Below are 22812 nucleotides of genomic sequence, written 5' to 3' on the forward strand. Positions count from 1 at the left end.
TGTGCACTTCGGTTAGAGGAAGCAGCGTGATGTCAATACTACTATGAAGACTCCAAATGCCAGCTTCTGTCAAAAAGGGGTATTTTGGCTTCATATTTGCAAAACAAAAAGAGGATGAGGCATGTTGTCCATATATATATATATACAGTGTATATATATATATATAGTCTGTGGTATAAACCTCTCCACTATAGTGTCAGCGTTACTGCTAAAGAGCGGGGGACATTCAGAATGATTGGTTGGCACACAAAAAAAGGCTGTTAGACTATTTTAGGAGTGATCATAAAAATGTGACCATAAATCCGACATATTCACATTTCTTCACCTTCTGTGTCGAGCATGCACACATACTGCATTACGAAAAAAAAAGTTCCCAGCAAATACTCTGAAATGCTGCAGCTCACTAAAAGAAAAGGCTCTACGTTATGGAGACAATCAGTCAAGTTTAGCTGCGTGAAGAGGAGAATGAGTGGGTAGCGTGGGGGGGGGGGGGGGGGAATCAGTTTATTTTTGGTGTCTCTATACAATGTTGCTTTGTCCTTTGATGTGCACTGCACCATTTCCCTCCCATTAGAGTGTAATAAATCACCTTTTGGATACGCGCTCTGATGGCAATTCCTCTCTTTTACAGGCCTTTGATGGTCATTACTCTTTTAACAGGCCCTAAATATAGGTCTAAAAATGGCAGGCTCCACATGGCCCTCATTTCTAATTCACACATCTGTCCTCGTTTAGTCGCCATTTTGTCGTCGTGAATATAGAGCGATGTAATATACCTCCTCGCGGCTCGAGCTCTGAGCGCCAAAAAAAGACTGACCAGTTCTGAGATAGATTTCCACCCATCTGTCACTGTTTTGATCAGGGAGTGAGAAGTCCCAAACGGTATAGCTTTGCATTCCACTTAAGAATAATGGAAGACCTTAGCAGACTTATTTAAAGTATGCGTCGATCTTCTTTCCACGCAGACCAGCTGCAGTTATTGACAGCTTGGTCGTTTGCAGATTAGCTCACTAAGCAGGAGTCGTTCTTTTGAGAAGCTTTTTGTCTGGAAGGAAGATGTCACTGGAGTTTGTCGCACAACACTTCCTAAACAAATCTTTTTCTTGGGACACGCGGGACGGACTGAGAGTTATTGATCATTGTGTTGGCAGAGGCAGTTGGCAGGCGGCATTGTTTAAAGCTTATCTCGACTAATTTGGGAACCCTCACTCAGTGCGCTCTGTAATGCCTCCAACAGAGCGTGTGGTGAAACCCAATTTACTGTCCCTGCTTTTCCAGTCATCAGTGGGTGTTTTACACGATCGCTGCCTTTTGTGTCTCCTGTCTGAGACAAATAATCGAGACGTACACTGGGCAGTAAATCCACCGTAGAAACACTTAATTGTCCCATTTCAGGGAAAGTGACATCCATAAGTGATGGAAAGCGCTCAGATTGCTGCAAGATATTCCTCATCCGGCGCCTCAGTCTTGTGTTTTCCCTCACACTGTGCAAATGTGTCCTGCGAGAATCTGTATGCTTTATGGATTTCCGTTATTTTCTTCTCCAGGCTGAGATTAGATCAGAAATCAATACGTATTAGCCCGAGATGCACGGACAGTGTGATTTAAAGTTCAAATCTGAAGCACTTTAAGTACTTCAAAGAAGATTTGGAGCACTGATTGTGTGCGGGACTTGCCAAACAGTATCTCATCTAAAGCTTTAAGAGAAAGGAAAAGCTGTAGAAAACATTCTCTCTCATCATCAGAAAGAACGACAGACAGTCAAAGCACAGTTACAAACATACCTGCTGCTAAACCTGTAACACTTGTAACTCACCACTACATTATAAAGTGTTATTATTATTGAACACTGGAGATTCTGCTGGTTGACTTTCTTGACTATGGACAGAATAAGTCTTGTTAACCTTTATAATCTATATTCTTGTCTTTTCACACGTCAAAGGTTTATTTCAATGTTTTGCACACGTTATGTTGTTGTGTGTGTTACCTCCGTTTCTAGTTTTTAATGCTAAGTGTAGCTAATGTTGGATCAGCTGATGTAAGACTAGCACCAGACTAACACAAAGATTACTATCTCAAAGCAGATAAAGCAGTCTTGGATCATATGCTGGCTGAAAAGTCACATGAAAATGTCGTTACAGAAATGCTGAATTAGGTTTGATGTCTGCTGTAAACACGTCTTGCAGTTTTGATGTTCTTTTTCCAACTAGAAGAACTCACACGAGCCCCTTTTTCACAGAAGCACGACGGAAAATGTCTGGAAAATGTCAGTACAGTCTGCACTTGAAATTCCTATTTCACACGCGACCCTCACAGGGGGGAGAGAGATTTTCACCTGTCGGATGGGACCACACACGGCGTCAAAAGAGAGCTGCAAAAGTCACAGTGTAATGTTTACAATATATCCACGATTAGGGACACTGTGATGTCAGTTTGTGCTTTTCTATCAGAGCTACATGTAATTGGATGTATTCTCAATAACAATAAAAGAGAGTGGGTAAAGTGCATGCTGTTGAGTAGAGAAGAGTCTGACTATGAAGGAGCTCCATGATGTGCATGGAGATGGAACTGGTAGCAGGATATATAAACGTCATCACCAACACCCACCCACTTTCTGGGGGGAAATTTTCCTGAACATATCCTGCTGTATTCACACATCAGCTCACCCCGACTTCTTGTGGAAATATTCCCAAGAGGCCTGCAGGACTGGATAAAGTGGAAGGTGAAAAATGTAGTCACTTTAGTTCACACATGTAGCTCCCCCTGTGAAAAGGGCTAAAGTGATTTTTCAGGGGGAAGATTGTCCACCTGGTATCCTGCTTCTTGAGATAGAGATGTAAGAGTCAAGGGGGCCGAATAAAGATCGATGAAAGATTTTTCCTTCTTATGAAAATGAGTAAAGGCCTTTTCATCAAAATCTCATCTACCTGAATGTCAAACTATTCTTCCAAAATGCAAACTAAGCAAACAGAACTATGACTTTACCACTGCATCCAGAGTGATTACATACCTGTCAGCAGCATTAAGCAGAGTTTTGTGTCCTGCGGCCTCATTAGTACTGAAACTACAGTCTCTCTAAAAAAAGCTTCTCGTCTCTCACCTTCACGTAAACTACAGAGTGTGCAGCCTGAAATCATCTGCAGGATTATCTTTCCCACTACATGACTAAAAAGGAGACCGAAGCAGAGGAGGTGGAAGTCGGGAGCAAAAGGGAGGAAGATGAAAGACGAGAGGAAGAACAACAGACAACACAGACGTTCACAGTGCGGTGCTCATTAGCGATGTTCCGTGGCGTTTTCAAAAGTGTGAAGAGGCTTGTGTGTTTAATTCTTCTGAGTGAGAGGGTCTCGGTGGAAAGTTTACAGACGGGCAAGTGAGAATTGCAGAGCGAGAGAGAGAAGAGCTTTTTAGACCGAGGAAGGAAAGGATAAGGAAGGAAGGAAGGGATGAAAAGAGAGGGAGGACAAGGAGCGCTATTAGATAAGAGAAAGGTGAACGAGGACGCAGGGCAATCAAATAAGGGGCACAAAAAGGACAAAGGGGAAGTAGTTCTGTGACTGAAATGTGTAAACACACATCAGATAATTGAACTCAACAAAAGCAAAACCACACAGTGGCCACTCAAAAACACACTTCTTGTCTTTCCATGTGTCTTTCACACACGTTCATTGTATTCCTTTTGTCTGCTTGTCGGGGTCATGCTCTCCTCAGGTGCAGAACTTAGCCACTGTGAACAAAGAGGGAATCAATCACTGTTCACCAATCAGCTAAGCTCTGTGCCTGGTTGGAGAGAGGAGACAAAACCTGTCTGGAGGACTGACTCTCTCACACACACACACACACACACACACACACACACACACACACACACACACACACACACACACACACACACACACACACACACACACACACACACACACACACACACACACACACACACACACACACACACACACACACACACACACACACACACACACACACACACACACACACACACACACACACACACACACACGAACACACTACATAACACCCACATGAAGACCCCCCCAGCTCCCTCATCATCCTATTTTCCCCCCCGTCTCTGCACTTCTCAAATCATCAACTCCTCCAACACAATCACACTCTCTTAGATAATCATGTCTTCTTTAGTTTCAAGTTTCCAGGAGAAGAATAAATGTGTGTGTGTGTGTTTAGAAAGGGGTTTGTGGTTGCCATGGCAGCTGGCTGGGTCAGGGCTGTGTGGTAATCCCTGGCAATGTGATTTTATCATAAGTCACAAATCAGCACGCCAGGAACCCTCACAGCCCAGACATGAAAGAAATGGATCTTCTCTTTTCTGTCTTTTACTTCATCCTCAAGTACAGATCCAAACTACGAAACACTAAAAACAATAACTCTCTTTTTTTGATCTCCTTTTTTCTCCCATCGGAGCGGAGTCATGAAAGACCAGGACCTGTAGCTCCTTGCTCCCTCTTCTCCTCTCTCACACTTTTTCCTTGGTTACCCCTCTCCTCCTCTCCCATTCGCCACGCTCGGCTAACCCGGCGATATGCCCCTCATTAAGCGGATCAAGAGGGATTCCAGAGGCATGTACCGGGGGAAGAAAAGAACGAGGGGAGGGTAAAATAAGGGGGGGGGGGGGGGGGGTAGAAAAGGACAGGGCAGGGAGAGACCACCCTTCTCCTTTTAAAGGGTTGTGCTTTTTTAGGTTTTAAAAACACAGAGCAGGGAGTGCGCCTTGACGGACATGTTATTTTCAGATAAAACCCGCTCAGCCCGCCGCGGCCTAATCCCAGCGTACTGTGATGTCTGTGTGAGGGGGAGAATGAGGGCGAGGGTGTAAAAGGGTAAAGGGAGGACTGCTTCACTTAAAGGAGGACTATGGGGGACCACAAACGGAGCAATAAAACATGACTCCATCTCCCCACAGTGTGATATGAAAAAAAGCAGCGAGGAGGCTTCTTCATCCATCATTTTAATTGGAGAGAGATCTGGACCTGAGCTCAGTTGGCCAACATGATCCATTGGTATTTACAGAGGCCTGTTTGGGTCGGTCCAATGGGAAGCCACGCTAAAAGTCAGCATATTAATCTCTAAACGGCTCTTTTCTTCTTCTATTCTCTTGAAGGTGTCTTATGCTGCTGTCTCAGTCCTCCTGTACTTGTAGCGAGGCTCCACAGGGAGGTGTAGTGAGGGAGTGAAGGATGAGGATAAAAGATCTTTGGGCACAGACGGATAGGCGCTGTGTGTGTGTGTGTGTGTGTGTGTGTGTGTGTGTGTGTGTGTGTGTGTGTGTGTGTGTGTGTGTGTGTGTGTGTGTGTGTGTGTGTGTGTGTGTGTGTGTGTGTGTGTGTGTGTGTGTGTGTGTGTGTGTGTGTGTGTGTGTGTGTGTGTGTGTGTGTGTGTGTGTGTGTGTGTGTGTGTGTGTGTGTGTGTGTGTGTCAGAGAGATTTATCAGGACTGTGCCAGATGCCGAGCACTTGTCTAGAAAGCCTTTCACATCCTGCACAAATGCATAAAGCTGTGTGTGTGTGTGTCTGTGTGTGTGTGTGTGTGTGTGTGTGTGTGTGTGTGTGTGTGTGTGTGTGTGTGTGTGTGTTTGTCTGAAGATAAAAGTCTGTCTTGTAGCGGCTTGGTCACGGCCTGAAAAAGGATTTAGAGCTGTAAGTCACTCAGGTTGATGGGGACGAGTATTTAGCAGCACACCTCTGCGCTGACCAAGGTCACAGACGCCTCGTTTGACCTTACACTCGTCCAACTGGTTGCTTGGTAACAACACAGCTGACTACACGTTTGTTCTGAGCGATGCGACATGAAGAAATAGGTATCGGCTGATTGTAACTTTTCATTTTAAATGAGTGTGATGTCATCACCGACTGCAACGGTATGACTCAGAAGTGTCACATTTAACACGCTGCTAGGGGGCGGGACGACATCTAGATACGACAACACGCCGTCGTGTGCATCACTGCGTCATGACTCTTCACGATGGCGCTCATGACATGAATGAGGGTAATGTGAATGGAAGGGGACAGCTGTGAGAAGAAGTTCAGAGATGAAGCGTGATACGAGGGGAAAACTGACACCAGGTTGCGGGGAATAAATACATTAATCCTGCATGTTACCCTTAAGGGCGTTAAGGGGGGGATATATTCTTCAGATAACACGTGTGGGCCACGTAATGCGTTTTGTAAGTTATCCTGCAGTTCCCACCCCTCCTCTCACTTTGTTTGATTTGCACCCTCTCAACTTACACTCACTCGAATCGACCCAACGGGCTTTATGGATGATGTACTATTGCAGCTCTTTTGAAAGTCACTGTACAGCGGGTGCTTTTCAGACCCCTTCATAAGTCAAAGGTTTTAATTCTTCACAATTTTCTCTCGTGGAAATATTTCAGCAAGTTCTCCCTTTGCTTGAACCCTTCTGTAAAAACAAAGGATGTCTTCACGAGCTTGATTACTTTGTATTTAGTCATACATTTGATTCAGGTTATTTATTATAAAAAGGGACCTTTCCTATGGAATTAATTAGACTACAATATCAGGAACTCCTTATTTTATTCCTTTGATGTAAAAACTATATAGAAAAATACAGTTAAGCATCTTTCAAAATGTAAACAATATCAGTAAAGCTGCTGCAATCCTTTCTTTTTATGATGCTGTATTTTAAAAAGGAGCTTGAAATAACTATAAGGGGGATAGGTCTTAGAGTTGTTATGTTACTTTAGTTGAATTTTTGAGCGAGGATCTTTTTAATTGCCTGCTCACATTATTCAAAGGTTAGTGTCAGTAATAGCAGGAGAAGATCAGCAGCTTCAAAGAGACCTGTCTTCACTCTTCAGTCCTCCTTTCCGCTCTTTTTTCTGCCTCACTTTTTCTGTCTGTCTGCCTAAACCGTAAATCTCTCTCTCTCTCCCCTTCATTTAGTGTAACACCAATAAACCCCTCACTTGTCGATGATAAGCTCAGAGGTTCACGGTTGTGCTGGTATGTACGCAGACAGGAGGAATTTCAGGGTCAAGGGTATAAAAATCACCCCGGATCAAGTGGAGACCGTCCTGAGCCCCCTCAGAAAACGCTCACTGACCCGTTCTCTCTCTCGCTCTCTTTTTCTCTCGTTTGTTTGAGGAACACATTCCCAAATTCCTTCACTGACAAACACATCCTGATGGCGCTGCTGTGAAACCATGGAAAAGGCCCCATTCTGAGTCTACACACACACACACACTGAGCTCAGAGAGGAATGTGAGGTAAAGGTAGCCAAGTGACTCAAGTGCGGACTGTCCGCTGGAATCAGGATCAATCCAACACAAAGCTTTCTTTTAACGTCGCCATTTCAGAATAACCCACCAGAGAAAAGACAGAATCACCGTCTTTCAGTTGCAGAGGGGCTCACACAAAGAAAAAGAAGAAGAACTAAAATGTCAAATGATTCAATCAGTCAAATGTCAAATGATCAGATGATAGAGATTTTTTTGGGAGAAACTCTGCTGTAATATTTATGAGGCTCCTTTGAGCTTTGTCATACTGATGGATTTAAGCATGGTTCATGTCAAACTCACCAGGTTACTAAAACCTGAGCTGGAAGTGAAGCATCTGACAAACCCTGCTCACATTCAACCCTTTCATAAATGTTCTCTGAACATTTGCTGAATTTTGGGGGGTCGTGCTGCATGTGTGAAAAGGGCTTTACAGACAAGTTACAATGGTTTACAGAGAAAAACAGGAAAAGGATGAAATGTGAGTTTTCTTTTTGGTCCATTTCTATCTCAGTATCACAGTGAGAATTCTTAACCTGCGGATACAGCATGATCAAAACGCTCAAAATAAAAATAAAGCTTCACCTCAAATGTCATAGGACCATCTGCTCCACCACTCTGCGTGCTGATTGGTCCATTTCATCCTGGACCAATGACAGGCAGCGCCTGGCCAGAGCCTGCTGCTCGCGGTCTTCTTGAACCATCAGCTCCCCGTACAGATACACACCCATGGCCTGAACAAACACACAACGTTGGGGTTTATTTCATGTAAGGTTTTGCTTCTCTGGTTGAATCAGAGTTAAAAAAAAAAAGACAAGTGTTCAACAGTTGTGTGTACGTACCTGGTCATGCACCAGAAAGTGTTCCACGTCTCTATAAGCCTGAGCGTGCTCGTGTTTGACCACCAGCTCACACCAGCGATGTCGAACCTGGAAGCCAAAACAGAGGCAAAAATACACACACTGTTACAATTTAATAATGTTCATAAATCATTCTTTATTTGACATTTTTTTTAATTGATGTTTCATTTGGCAAAAAGGGCCATGCAGTCCAGGTAACATGGACCAGCACAGAAGCAGAAACTCAGAGAAAAGACGATTAAGGAATGAGGCATTAAAAGATTAAAAATGCCAGAAAATCGTACTTCAAGCGAGAGCTCCACATCCACATGGGCAATAGTAGTTGCCTAAACAAGCAATTACTAACACTTATGAACTGTTGGTAAAGTAAATGAATATAACACGGTTAAAGTGAAGAAGTAAATATCAAAGCAGAAGTTTTAGACAGCAAATAAATACTAAACTCGTCTTTATACAGCAGTTGTTCAGAAAGACATGTCATCTGCTGCTTTTGGCCTGTACACTCACATCTAACGCGCTGTGGCCTCCCTCAGTGCCAGTAACAGAAGACAAACAGCTCATCTGACAAGCAGGGAGACAAAGCTGGAAGCTGCTCCGCTGACAAAGAATAGATTCATCCAGAATCGCAGGATTAGCTGATATGAATTTTGTCTCCTCGGAAAGGAAGCATCTCAATCGAAAGGTTACATTTCAAGAAGTTCTTTTTTTATTTTTTTTTCATTCTTCTGCTATGTGCATGTGTTTTTCTGTTTTTGTGTATAGGTGTGTTTTTACTGTATGTGTGCATGTGTTTGAAAGCTAATGCTTGGCCTTTCTCCCAGAGGATCAATAGGAGCTCTGTTGCTGGGGTTACAGGAGAGATCAGAGGCTGGCTCTGTCCCTGCCTCTGCCATCATCCTTCATCATCCGCTATGAGCGTGCACGTGTGCCCGCGCGGGCGTGGATACACAGAGCACGAGTGTGGGGATACACGGACAGAGGGATGATAAAAGAGACGGAAAAGCGATATAAAAAAAATATCAAGAAGAAAGAATCTTTTAAAGACGATCGCTTAACTTTAAAATCTGACAGTTTCACTTGAATGGTTCTCCGTGGGTTTTTCCAATCTCCGCCATAACTCTTCTCAGGACACTCAGGATAATAAACTAGTTCTTTGGAGGGTACTCACTGACCAAAGCATGGGATTTGTGGTGACTGAGTCTATTTTAACAGCTCAAGCTTTAGGCTTTTCAAAAGCACTCGTACAGGTATTCTTCTCGAGGCTGTATTCAAGAAAGGAGTCAAGCTTTGTTTGTTGCACCGCCGCTCCACCTGTTTATGTAGTTTATGAGAATGGAGACTGAGCAATGCTCCATTTACTCCAACGGCCACATTTAAATCCTCACAGTACCTCTGCAGCCTACTACATAAACATGAGTTTAACTGGTCTCAGAAGGGCTTTCTAGATCCTCTTTCATCAAAATCTTAAATCTCGAGTTGTGGAAGATTGTAAAAACCCCAACGCAGACATGTCAAAAAGGAAAGGGTAACATGCTCTTTAAGCTCTGCCCACATTGGAGCGTGGATATGCGTGTGTGTTTGGATTCATGATTATGTACAATGTGTGAGCCCTCTGGTGCCAGCCCTGCCCTCGCGGCCTGTGTAGCCCCGGCAGCTGTTCCCTGCGCTGGGTTACATTCCTGGGGAGAGCCCTGGGGCAGAGCAGCTGCCTGGTGCACCTCTCTTTACCCCCCCCCCCCCCCCTTTAAACTCTGCTTCCTCTCGCCGGGCCTCTCCTTCTCTGACAGCACATGCAATAACACGGTGACATTCCTTCATTTATTACTGCACCCCCCCGGCCCTCCTTCACCCTCCTTCACCCTCCTCAACCACCGCAACCGCTTAGTCCGACGCACACTCGGATACAACGACTGATACTAACATACTCCACCGTGACAAACAAGCCCACATATCTCATAGAGTCAAATTCTAATAAACAGAACAGATGTGCAAACGCGTCTATGGAGTGGAGTGTTACTGCGGGTTGCACTGTAGCCAGCTTTAGTGGGGGAAGTATACTGTCAATACATTCACATCATCAGGACTAACTGGGATCAAAAGTGATCACAGCGTAACGTTTTGAAACTAAAGAAAATTGTTTTCTTTTTTTATTCTTTCTGTCTAACGAACCTGGGCTGCAAAAACACACCAAAAATCATCATCACAACAAATGGTTGCCTAGGATTTCTTTTTCTTGTTGCCGAGGTAGAAAACATGTATCAATATTGATAGATTCATACTGGTATTGTATTGAACATTTTAATCCCTCTTTGTCCCCTTATACAAGCTTGCACAAGGGATTTTTTTGCCCTTTTGTTTGACATCTCTGCTCCATTTTATTATCATGATCTTTTTCCAAAGAGTTTGCCCAGTGGCACCTACAAGTCCTGGAAGGGCTTTCCCTCCTCTTTGATCCATCTCTGAGTTTTTAAAGTTCTCCCATTAAAGTTTTTTTTTTTTTTTTTTAAGGGGAGGAAGTTTTTCTAGTTCACTCGAGGAGCTGTTTTTGTTTCCAGTCTGTGAAGCCCACTGAGACTGTCAATGTGATGAAAGGCTACACAAATAAACTTGGTTTGACTTTTTTTTTTAAATCTCCCCTAAACACTCCTTAGTTTATTGTTAAAAACTCTTTCTTTTTTTTTCCACGTTTGTGGTGCAACCAGACTTGATGTGGTCCAGTCGAGTCTCCAGTCACCGAGGGAGTGAAGCTAACCTGGGCTGTAGCAGACAATAAGTCCTGTGTGCTTGACCGACAGATGGCCTTTGAAACACACAACAGTGCATGCTCGCTCTCAGAGAAAAAAAAAAAATCGGAAATTCGCTCATGAAATGTAATGCACATACATGCACAGTCACACAAAACCTCACATCACATGAGGCTCATATGAAAGGAGAGGATTGAGGTGGGGTTGGGGTGGGGGGGAGTCATGAACTTCCTCTCATACATGCAAACACATGCTCCAGCTCACACACGTATTCATGGTCACTCACACCGTTGACAAAGCAGCACGCACACTGGTGGTCACCCACATATTTCCTGTCGCTTTCGAGTACATGCTCACACACATTACACACAAAGAAACTTAAGCTTGCACGCCAGCCTTCACAGGACCTTTGACACAAAGACCTTTCTCACTTTTGCGGCACTGCTTAAATTCTCTTTAAGCTTAGAAGGAAATATACCAACTGCATCAGTATGCTTTGCTTCGGTTTTGTTTTGATTGTGAATTTATTTGCTAAAAAAAAAAAAAAAAAATGCAATGTTCCTTTAAATTTGTGATTAATATTCTACGGTATGTAGTTTTATAAAAATGTATAGTTATTAATCAGATGAAGAGCAGCCTCTGATCAGTCTTTGACCTCACAATGAACTCTTACATGTTCGATTACTGTCGTTTAAAAGGGCAACCAATCAGTGGCATGAAAGCAAGACTTTGATTTGGTAAGTTGTTTGTTTGAGGGAAGAAGCAAAACCCAGAAAGGTTGCAAAATGTAAGAAAATAATCAAACAAAAGGCCATGACAATGTTTTGTTACCACACAAGGCTAAAGCAGTTAGTGAATATGTTCCAAAGTGGATAAATCAAATTGATTTAAAACAGACAATTAGAGTGTGTGTGTGTGTGTGTGTGTGTGTGTGTGTGTGTCATTAAAGCGGAGTAAAGCCTTCATCAGGAGGCTGGCTCTGTGCAGCAGAGACTGACAATACTCTTCTATTTAAGGGCCAACAATCTGTGTCGTGTTTTGTCGAATCACGATGCACACTGAGTCAACGTCTTGCTAACTGCTCTTCAGCAGCCAGGAATCATTTCTCTAATCCAATATTCATCCACTCTGAAAAGCTCTCACTCTCTCTCTCTCTCTATCTCTGTGTGAGGTAAACAGTGAGGGGCTGCAGAGGCTGAACTGCACTCAGTCTTCCAAAAATATATGGAACAGATCAATCTTCTGAAGAGGATGCATTACCAGACAGAGAAGAGCTGAGTGAAAAGATTTAATGCAATCAGACAGGGGGGGGGGGGGGGGGGGAGAGACGAGAGAGGAGAATAAATGGGCACATTTATAAGGAGAGACGTTGGTCATTAACCTCTCCTGAATAAGATTACTGACATTAGAAGAGGACCATTGGCTTTAGACAGGTGCGAGCAGGTGTGTGCATGATTGTATACGAGTGGAAGAGTGTGTATATGTTTGAGTGTGTGTGTGCGGGTTTCATGCATGACTGTGTGCGTAATGGCCCTGTGTATTTTTGGCAAACACTGAAAGTTTTTTTTTTTTTTTGTAACTGGAAATCTCAGATGAGAATCTGGTTTCATCTGCCAGGAAGTACGACTAAAGAGGCCTTTTAACCTGAAGCTGAAGCTGAACCCAGAGGTCAAACACAAACTCAACTACTGACCTCTGGAACAATTACTAAAACTAACCACTAAAGACAGTAGGTACAATATGATATGTATTAACACTGGGTTTACTTTATTATAAGACTTTAGAATTCTTATAAAGATACAAGATTGAAGTCAATTAATGAAAAATATAAACATTTAAAAAACATACCCTAATTCAAATAAATACATACACAGTGTGAATACTTCGAACACCACATGCATGTATTCATTGCCTCTTCGGCTCTTGCTCTTGTTTAGGCGAGCCGGGCTTCAAATCTGTTTCTAGCATATGTTTTAAATATATTCTGGTGTCCCGAGCCGTGCAGCGATGTGCCGTTTAACGTTCTGCACCATGTCGGTTTGTTCTATTTGTGTCGCGCATCTTGTCCAGTATCCGCTCACCTCACGTCTACACACTTCATTTGACGACGACGCATTCTCAACCTCAAGATCTTCTCCTGCTTCCACCATGTGCTGCGCGATCTCTCTTCTTCCGCTTCTGACCACGGCCGCGAGAAGCCAAAAGCAGACAGCGCCCTCTGCTGTTTTAGAGTTTAGCAATATTATTTTTTTGTCCCATCGATTTGAATTGTTCATATTTGTATTCATTTGTTAATATAGTGTGAGGTATTGTTTCCCTACATGACAGTTACATAATGTTGAGTAAAACTGCCAAAAAGTTGTAGAAAATTAGAGGTTAGCGCTTTCATTTGGCAGAAGTTGAACAGGTGGCTAATGGAGCTAGGAATGTAAATAACAACAGTATCCTCAAATGTAACTTTTCACATCTGGATTCAATGTAATTAGTGCTAAAATGGCTTAGTAGAGGCGAACATCTGAGCCAAAGTGTATACATTACTGCCCCAAATAAACAGCTTGTATAATTAATAAGAAGTTGTAAAATACCAAAGATGGATCTTATTTATCTTTTCAGGATGAGCCACATGTGAACGATGGAGGTAAGTCTGGCGCATCCCGGAGGCAGCTGTGCTTTCACGCTGCTGTACTGAAGAGTGCAGTAAAGACCGCCGACGCACACATGCAGCACGAGAAGCACAAAACGGCAACAAGAAGAAACTCACACACACACTCACAAACAATGTTAATAGTGCCATTAAGGATCTGTGTGCAGTACTAAAACATAAAGTGAATTCTTGTGGGATTAAGTCAGTAATGGTGGCTGTAAAGAAGAGAGCTGCTATTACTGCAGAATTTACTGCACATTACAAAGCGCTCTGCCTTTGGGATGGAAGAGGGAGCGGAAACCTTCTACTTTTTTGTTTTTATTATTGGAAGAGATTATGGAGCTTGGATGCATATGCTCACTTGTCTGGGCATGTGTGTGCGTGGGGGGGGGGGGGGGGGGGATGTGTTGCTTTTCTGTGTGTGTGTGTGTGTGTGTGTTTGTGTGTGGTCCTACCTCAGCGTCTTGAGTCTGTAGTTGGTATGTTTTCTGCAGAGTGCGCATTGCCGCCGCGCTCAGCTTCTCTTCCTCGAGCAGAAGCTCCAAAAGCATCACAAGCTGCTCCGACGTCACCTGAGGAGACGAAACAATACGCGGGATTAATAGTGCCGACTGACACGAGCTCCGGCACGGAATACATTAAGACACTTTATTGGATATTATGAGCAGCAAAGTCCCATCCTCCTTACACCAGCAGCTTTAAACTACTGAACTAGCACAATGATGAACACATCGCGTACTGCGAGACCGATCTCAAATCTATTATTATCAGACTTATTTCATTCTCGTTCCAGCGGCGGTGGATTGCTTGATGAAAAATATTAAAAAAAAAACAAAAAAAACCTCAATATAAGTGAAGCAATTAATGCGGCCTTTCAAATAGAGGAAACGGCAGCACAATAAAGCGGAGCTGAAATGGAGATTAAATAAATATGGTAAACCAAATGGAAGTTGCGCGCGAGGGAAACATTAGGAAAAAGGGGGACGGATGAAGGGGAAATATTAAGATTCGTATCAAGGGCTGAGAGAGAAGTGAAACAAAGCAATGAAGCTGTCTCTTTGGATATCGCTTATTGTGGAGAAACATAAGAGAGCAGCAGCGTTCAGACACTAAGCCAAAGGAAGACATCTTTTACAACAGTCATCCTTTGGAGGCTTCAAGTCTGCAGAGAAATCCCCGACTGTAGCCATTACTGGAGCTTTAAGTGTTGAAAGAAAAGATTCACAGAGTGCTGTAAACGCCTTACTGTTTCATTTTAATGACACATGTTCTGTTGGCGTTACATCAAGGTAAAACAAGCCGTTTTATTCCACTGTAATAATGGAACAATGGAACATCCATAGGGATCTCCGAAAACTGAGCGGGGAATTTAGACGACTATTCCGAGGATGGATGTGGGCAGCGATATGAGAGAGCGACTTCCTCCTCAGGAGAGAGAGAGAGAGAGAGAGAGAGATAGAGTGCTGTGCCCAGCCTTGCCTGCCTCTCTCCGGCTCACACCCAGCACTCCCAGCTCTCTCTCTCTGGTCCCAGTCTGGGACGCAATTAATGGCTGAAGGCCCCGTAGAGACTGATGTGAAAATAGGTATGAAGTGTGTGTGTGACTGAGGGAAGCAGAGCGAGGGAGAGGGAGGGAGAGAGAGAGAGAGAGGGGGGGGAAAAGAAAGTGAAGGAGACTAAACTCTTTTATCCCGGTAAACACATCCAAAGTAAATAGAGGCATTTGAGCGGTATATATTTTCTAAAGCACCTATCCCATTTAAAGAAATCTTTGGTAAACAGCCTCCTTAATACTGCTGGGAAATACCTGAGCTAAAAGCAGGAAGTATTTCAGCTTGTAGCGGCTGGAGCGGAGGGAATGACACCCAGACTCAAGCTGGCAAATGGTCAAATCAAACACCACTACCACTTCTTCTTCACACACACACACGATCGTCCAACTCCGTGTAAAATCCGATATCCAGTCTCACCCCCCCCCCCCCCTTTCACCCTCTATCGACTCTCTCCTCCTCCCTCCATTTTGTGAAGACTGAGTGTCGTCTGAAGTGGTGTCTCCATCGCTAAAGGGTCTCTTTTGGGGCCCACCCATGATCCTCCCAACTCTCCCACCCTTTTTGAAAAGTCCACAGCAATAAAAGCACACACACACACACACACACACACACACACACACACACGCACACACACACACACACACACACACACACACACACACACACATATCCCTGAGCGCCGACTGTGAGGTCCTGTTGTGCCTGTATGTACTTATGTTGCCATGGTGGGTAATCAATACGTCTGCACCAGTGTCTCCAACAACAAATTCCTGGTCAATGATGGTACAGTGCTAATCAATTTCAATTGTTATTATTATCCTGACGCGCACACATTGTACATATTTCCGAGACAGGGACACGATTGTCTGCTTTCAGCTTGTGCAACATCTCCATGGAGAACAACAGCAACTAACATCTGCTTCCATAATCCGTCCACCTCCTCATCTACAAAAACAAAAAGCACAAGCGAGGTACGTTCGCTCCAGTGCTGAGTCCAAGCACCACAAGTCATTTACCAAAGTCTGACTAAAGTTATTTCTGATTCGTACTTCTGCTGCAGAACATTTCAGTGCGTTTTACACTTTGCTACATGCTGTAAATGTAAATCTACTCGCGTGGTTTCTACACGTTTGATCCTTGCTTTCAGCTCCATGCACCTGAAAATATGTCACACTTGAGGGGTTGAGTGTTGTGTCAATGACTCACAAGGACCTCTTTTTTTATGCACTGCAGGCTTTGGATTGAACCTCATTTTATATCCAAAGAATCTGCCTCGTGAATACATTTCAAGTAAACGTCTACTGAAAAACCTCTGGACACCAAGAAGATCACACATGTGATTTGGTATGATTATAAAAAAATATCAAGAATTTAATTTTGACTTTATGTCTGACAAAAGTTGTAAAGTCTTAAAACTTGTTCCATACCAGTCTGCGTCATATTTCTGAAGGGATCAATAAAGGCTTCAGACCTCAGCTTTTTGGAAAATCTAACTCCACATCAGTGACTGAAAATGTTTTTTTTGGGGTAGCTTGAGCGTGTTTGTGTGTGTGTGCGTGTGTGTGTGTGTGTGTGTGTGTTTGTGGTGAGTGAGATAGAGGGAGAAAGAGAGCAATTATAGGGGAAAAGGTGAACTCCATGGCTGAGTACCCCCTTATTAATGGGTAAAGCCTGAAGAACAGCACACACATACTTTCAAACTTCAAATCAACACACACACACACACACACACACACACACACACACACACACACACACACACACACACACACACACACACACACACACACACACACACACACACACACACACACACACACACACACACACACACACACACACACACACACACACACACACACACACACACACACACACACACACACACACAGAGTCTCATGTCATGACCAGGTCATGGGTAGCTCTAACAATAGCCCTTAATAGTACAGTGCTGAAAGCACTTTACCACTGAAGGGGGAAATGTATCCCTCTCTATCTCAACGATTCATGTGAAAGATCTCCTCTCTTAGACACACACAAAGACAAAAATACACACACACACGCACACACACACACACACACACACACACACACACACACTAATGGTGCAAAAGACTGATTCTTCTTGCGCTCTCTCTTTCTTATAAACGCACAAACACACCTCTAGTCTCACTCAAATGGACATCATATTTAAAAGTATATAAAAGAATGCACACACTCCACTTCTTGTACAAACCGCTGACATGGGTCGGTTGCACCGGCTCTATATTAAGTCGAGCTCTGCAAGGCCCTCTGGGAAATATGCGACTGAAATGTCCCCTTCACACACTGACCTCTGCAGAACAATGGCACTCACAAACGCACACACACACGTGAATGTATGAATGCACAAATATAGACTGTTTGCCACGGTGACTGGGAGCTCAATGAGACAAACAGTTATAGTAAACACAGGATATGATGTCCACCGCAAACTATAAATATATTCAGATGTATGTGTGTGTGTGTGTGAGAGTGCACTGCTGCACATGTGACTGAGAGATCAAAATGAGTGTTTATGAGTCAAAAGGAGGAAGCAGTAATAATTTTTCATGGGTGTATGTCAGTGCATGCACGTGGGTGTATGAGACTAAGCAACATTAGTCATGCGACTGATGCTGCATAACATGTTCATGCATACAGAGAAACACAAAACCAAAGCTCTTTAGCCTTTTGTACACACAACTTAAAGCATCAATAGAAACATTTTTGTGTTTTTTTTTAACCCTTAACACTGGTTGGGGTTGCGGCAACAGCTTACCAAAGAATTGCAAATAATGTTTCTGATACATCTGTGCGTCTCCAATTTATTTTTTGGAGCTGGATTCAAAGTATGAAAGAAGGTTGTCAAAGAAAAAAACTGTAAATCTTAAATCCTTTTCTGTCCCTTTCCAATAATCCATCACTCGTTCAGTATTTCCATGGCAACGGCACAGAGTACCACACTGTGTTCTGTGCAGAACACAGAAGAGTCAGCCTGTGTCCTTATTCAGGAGCCTGAGGATTGATTTCAAATATTTCCATTTCCTCCACCCATTCGTCCACATTCTCCTCCACCTCCGTGCTAATCAGGGTCATGGTCCCCACCTCTGTTAGTCTCCAGCTTCTGTAAGAGGTTACTCAGCAGTAAATATCACATCTCTGCACGAGGAACCTCAGATAACCTCTGCTTACTGAACCATCACTGAAAATATCTGCTGTGATTTTTTTTTTTCCTCCTATTTCTGGGTCTTTTTTTTTTTTTTTTTTAGCTGTTTTCTTATTGGAACGTGGGGCTGGGCATTCCTACTTGGAATGATAATCAGACAAGTTAAGCTCATTGCAAGGTACAGGAAACAAGAAATACAACTGGGGAATTATAAAAAACCAACTGTGGTGGATAGACCAGAAGAGCAAAAGCACCTATAAAAAAAAAAAAAGAGGAGGGGATTTTACTAAGTGACCATAAAATCTATATAATGAGTCCAAGGCACATAAGAGAAGCTGGTTCTATGCCCTTGGCACAGTTGAAAGGAATACAGAGGTGTTTCTAATGCTTTCTTTTCCTCCCTTTACCTTTCTTCTAACTCCCTACCTCCGTACCACCAGGGAGGGTGTGCTGCTTGTTCAGTCACACTGCATTATGGGGGCTGGAGACATTGAATAACTGTGACATTATAAAACCAAACTGTGAGAGGCCATTGAATAGTGTGTGTGCACGCTTGTGTGTGTGTGTGTGCGTGTGATGCCATTCAGCCGCTCGGTTGCCTTTTATTTCCGTCTGACCGCAGGCTCGTAAAAACACATTCTGGCACCAGCAGCCAAAGGCCTCAGCCCACGCCTCAGGTACTAAGGTTTCACTCATTCTTCCCCTCAAATCCCTCCCTTTCTCTCTCGCTCTGTCTCCGTCTCCACCACTGTCTGCTCCCTCCCCTGTCTCCATACCAACTCCTCCTTTCACTCCTCCAAACTCTGCGTCTGGCTCCTCCAATTATAAGCCCCTCCTTGCTTCCTTTATCTCTTACAGTCGGTCTTTATTTTACACTTGATTTAAGGGCCCAAGCATTCATCTGTGGCTCGAACTGCAAAGACAGTCTCGAGGATCCTGAGGAGAAACAGTACACCGGGCAGCTGTTAAGATTCTCTCTACGGTCATGACAGCATAAATAGCATCACAATTGCTTACACTTTTAATTTGCCTGTAACTGCTCTGTACAGCTGCATCGAAGTGAAATGTGAAAAACCAAAAAAAAAAAAAAACAGGGCAGATGGTCAGGACTAAAAAAGCAAAATTGGAAACCAAATGATGTAGAGAAAGTGTTGGTAGCTCGGGAATATTAAAAGTTGGCGATTAAGCTTTTGTAAATCCCAGCGCAATCTCAACCACTTTAACATGATGTGTTTATCCAAATCATCCAAACAGGTATATTATTGAGCATTTCTAACCAACAGATGAGAGGTAGGAGCGAAAATATGCAATGTCTACTGAACAGATTGAGTCTCACCACCTTCTCGGCAAGAAACACAAGACTTCACTTAATTAACAAAAATATGGTCACCATAGCGGGACGCCCATCTCAGAGAAAAGCAGGAGTCTGTCTGCAAATACAAATGTGTGGGCGATTTTATTTAAAGGTACAGAAGGAATGAGAGGACACTGTGACTATAAAACCTATAAATATGATAAGCAGCGAACCAATAATACATTTGCAAACTGTGGGGACATGATACTGCAATCTTGTTGCTTCACAAGGTCTAAAAAGACATTATAAAAACGACCTGCTGACATCATAGGTTTTGTAAACCAATTTTCGGGTAATGGATTGGAGCACACACAAAAGCAGAAATACAAACACACACACACACACACACACGCAGAAGATGCTGAAAGGTTATCTCTGAGTCACATGTAACCGGCTCGACTTGTGAAAATGAAGCTGTCCTCTGTGCAATCATCCCCACAAATGATGTCACACCTGCTGCTGTAGCACGGTGACGATCTCACTGATAGTGCCGGTCACAGACTGATGACCTCGCCGATGACCTACAGCAGCGCCTGCCTATCTGCAATCTAATCATTAATAACGGTAATTCTTTGTTTTCATCTTCAGCGAGTAAGACGTGTGTGTGTGTGTGTGTGTGTGTGTGTGTGTGTGTGTGTGTGTGTGTGTAAATCTGACTGGTGCAATCAGACGGAGCTAATCATGAATCACAACATAAAGAAGGGTTTGGAGAGAGGCAGACACAGTGGGGCAAGAGAGAAAGAACAAAACGAGACGGAGAAAGAGAGCCTTTGAAGTTTTGACCTTGCAATCATGATAAATGTCAGGATCAACTGTCTCATCAGTGAGTCTTTTGACACGAGCACACACGCCGACAACAGGCATAGTGATGGGAGAAAATGATGTTCACCAGCATGAGGATAATGGACAACAAGTATTCGCAGCACACACAATACTTTGCCAATCAACAGAGCCCATTTGGAAAACAGACACGTCAATATGCCTCATTTATGCCGCTAGTGGAGTGAGCTGGATACTTTTAGGAGCAGCTACTAGAATGTATAAAGGGAAGCTCAGACTGTATAAAGAGATGGACGGCACAACCGCTAGTCAAAAGTGAAGCCAAAACATTTGAAAACTCTCCGTGCTGATTGGCTGAAGTAAGCGCCACAGATTGTTCAAACTTTAAAATTAAAACACACATTAAATACAAACATTTCTCAATATGGTTTATGTTATTGAATTTAGTCCTTATCATGCTGCTTTACATCCAAGTGTTTCTTTTTTGGAGAAGTTTAGTTTTATTTAGTTATTTGATGCTAAAAACAGGGGTTGTAACTTCATTATTGACTGCTCTGTTGACTAATGCACCTCCTGCGTTGCTGTGCACAGGACAAGCAGAATAGTGAAGGAACAGCGAGAGGAAATGCGATGAAAGAATAACCCACACAAGAGTCTGTTCTGCTGTGGACGGTACTGACCAGAGGGATATTTGCTGTTTTATCAGTAAGTTAAATGTGTGCTTTGGAAAGTGGAAGGAGGCAAGATTTGAATTCTGCAGCTCCACCAGCAGGATCCCTTCTGCGCATATCCTGCCGTTGAATTACAGCACCAGCGGAATAAGTCAGCGCCTGATGCCGGGATATCATGGCTTCATTTTTGTACAACAGGAGGAGATGTCGACGCGCAGTCCATGTTTCATGCAGCTACTGGGAAAGCTGCGTGAACTTCTCCCCTCATTTTTAACCCCAGCGAGCACCCAGGGATGTTTGTGTGAAAGCCTCTGTTATTGAGTGGGTGTTTGATCAGCTGCTGCCTGTTAAGACGGGCAGCCCCTAGTAGCTGCTCTTTTCCCCCTACATCTTCCATCCTGGCCTTCAAGTTCACAGCCTCAGGGCCAATCAAAAAGCAGCGTGGGGTCACAGCAGGGTTGCGAGTCAAGGGTTAAGCTGAAAAAGCGCACACAGTGGGCCTGCCGATGAGGAATGACTGCTCCCTCTGAGGGAGAATCAACCGGGCACACACAGAAAAAAACATGTGTGCAAGTACCTGTTAATGCGCACACTTTCAGCAGTCGTCTTTTCGCTTATTGGATAGCTCTCGTTCATTGGCTCAGTACCTCGTTCTGTCTTTGTGCAGCCGCAGAAGGTGGAGCATTTGTTATGTAAAATCCAATGTTACAGCAATTTGGCATTGATCGTGAAGGCAATTAACATGTTTTCTCTCCTTCTCATCACCACCCTGACTCATGCTCGTTCACACACACATACACACACCTCCAAATCAGGGAAGTTTAATTAATCTCTGGCACTCTGCTCTGACGCAAGCCACAGATCTAACTGTCTCCAGTTGATACCTCCCTCTCCTCCCACAATCCATTATTCCAATCCCGATGGAGAAACAAACAAGTCGGATAAGCCCCCCTTTAAAAAAAAAACAAAAAAAAAAAAACATCTCTCTCCCTTCTCTTCTTTTTGGAAATCATAATTCCCCTGAAGGACTGAACTTGTCTTTTCCTGTGCTCTGTCCCCATCAGTACTATCACCTTTACTGGAAGAGTATAACAAGCCCCCTTAGATCACACCACACTCCATGTTGGATGCCACAACCAACCAGTGGGAGCCCGCCACAGCTGGGGGATTGAACCCAGGCTTCAGTGGTGGCTGGCGGGTGTTTTTTTCCCCCTGCACCACCCACAGGTCTTAAAAAAGAGAGGGGCCTTTGAAATAGAAGAGGAACAAAAGGGCTGCTGTTTGTGTGTGAAGGAGAAAAAAGCTGTTGCATTTGTACCCCAGTGAAACATCCAAACAGCTGGACGTCAGCTCAGACAAAGAGAGAGGAGAAAAGAAAGCGTCAGAGCCGAGCAGATATTGCAATACTGAGAGTGATACCAATTTTGCAGAAGAATATGCAACAATGGAAAAATCACTGATTTTGTACTAATACAACATGTGCTCACAAATAACTGTTAGAATTATTTAATGTCAACAAAGTCTAGTGCTGACAACTTCCTGCTAAACGTTGACGCTGTGCAAAACGTCCTGCAGACAAAGTTAGGGGTTATTGTTAACTATATAAAGATGGAGTGTTTGCTTGCATACCACTTCATGACAATTTTAAAATCAGCAAAAACATCATTAGATGTTCTTGAAAAAAAAGTTTGGATTTTGGTGCATAACTTCATACATGTAAGAAGAAACCACTAGTTCCTAATTGAGTCA

The 22812-nt window shown here is 43.4% G+C and overlaps 1 protein-coding gene across 1 annotated transcript in view; it reads right to left on the reverse strand.

Annotated features, from left to right (window-relative positions):
* Window positions 1–22812, reverse strand: part of aopep (aminopeptidase O (putative)) — an 86832-nt gene that overhangs the window by 2746 nt on the left and 61274 nt on the right. Inside the window, exons 15-17 of the mRNA XM_061038779.1 lie at window positions 13974–14090; window positions 8113–8199; window positions 7856–8004 (exon numbers count right to left, since the gene is read on the reverse strand). Of these exons, the coding sequence (XP_060894762.1) occupies window positions 7864–8004; window positions 8113–8199; window positions 13974–14090 (345 nt within the window). The 3' untranslated portion in view covers window positions 7856–7863. The remainder of the gene's footprint in view (window positions 1–7855; window positions 8005–8112; window positions 8200–13973; window positions 14091–22812) is intronic.

Source organism: Labrus mixtus, chromosome 5, assembly GCF_963584025.1.
Source record: "Labrus mixtus chromosome 5, fLabMix1.1, whole genome shotgun sequence".
Taxonomy (NCBI): domain Eukaryota; kingdom Metazoa; phylum Chordata; class Actinopteri; order Labriformes; family Labridae; genus Labrus; species Labrus mixtus.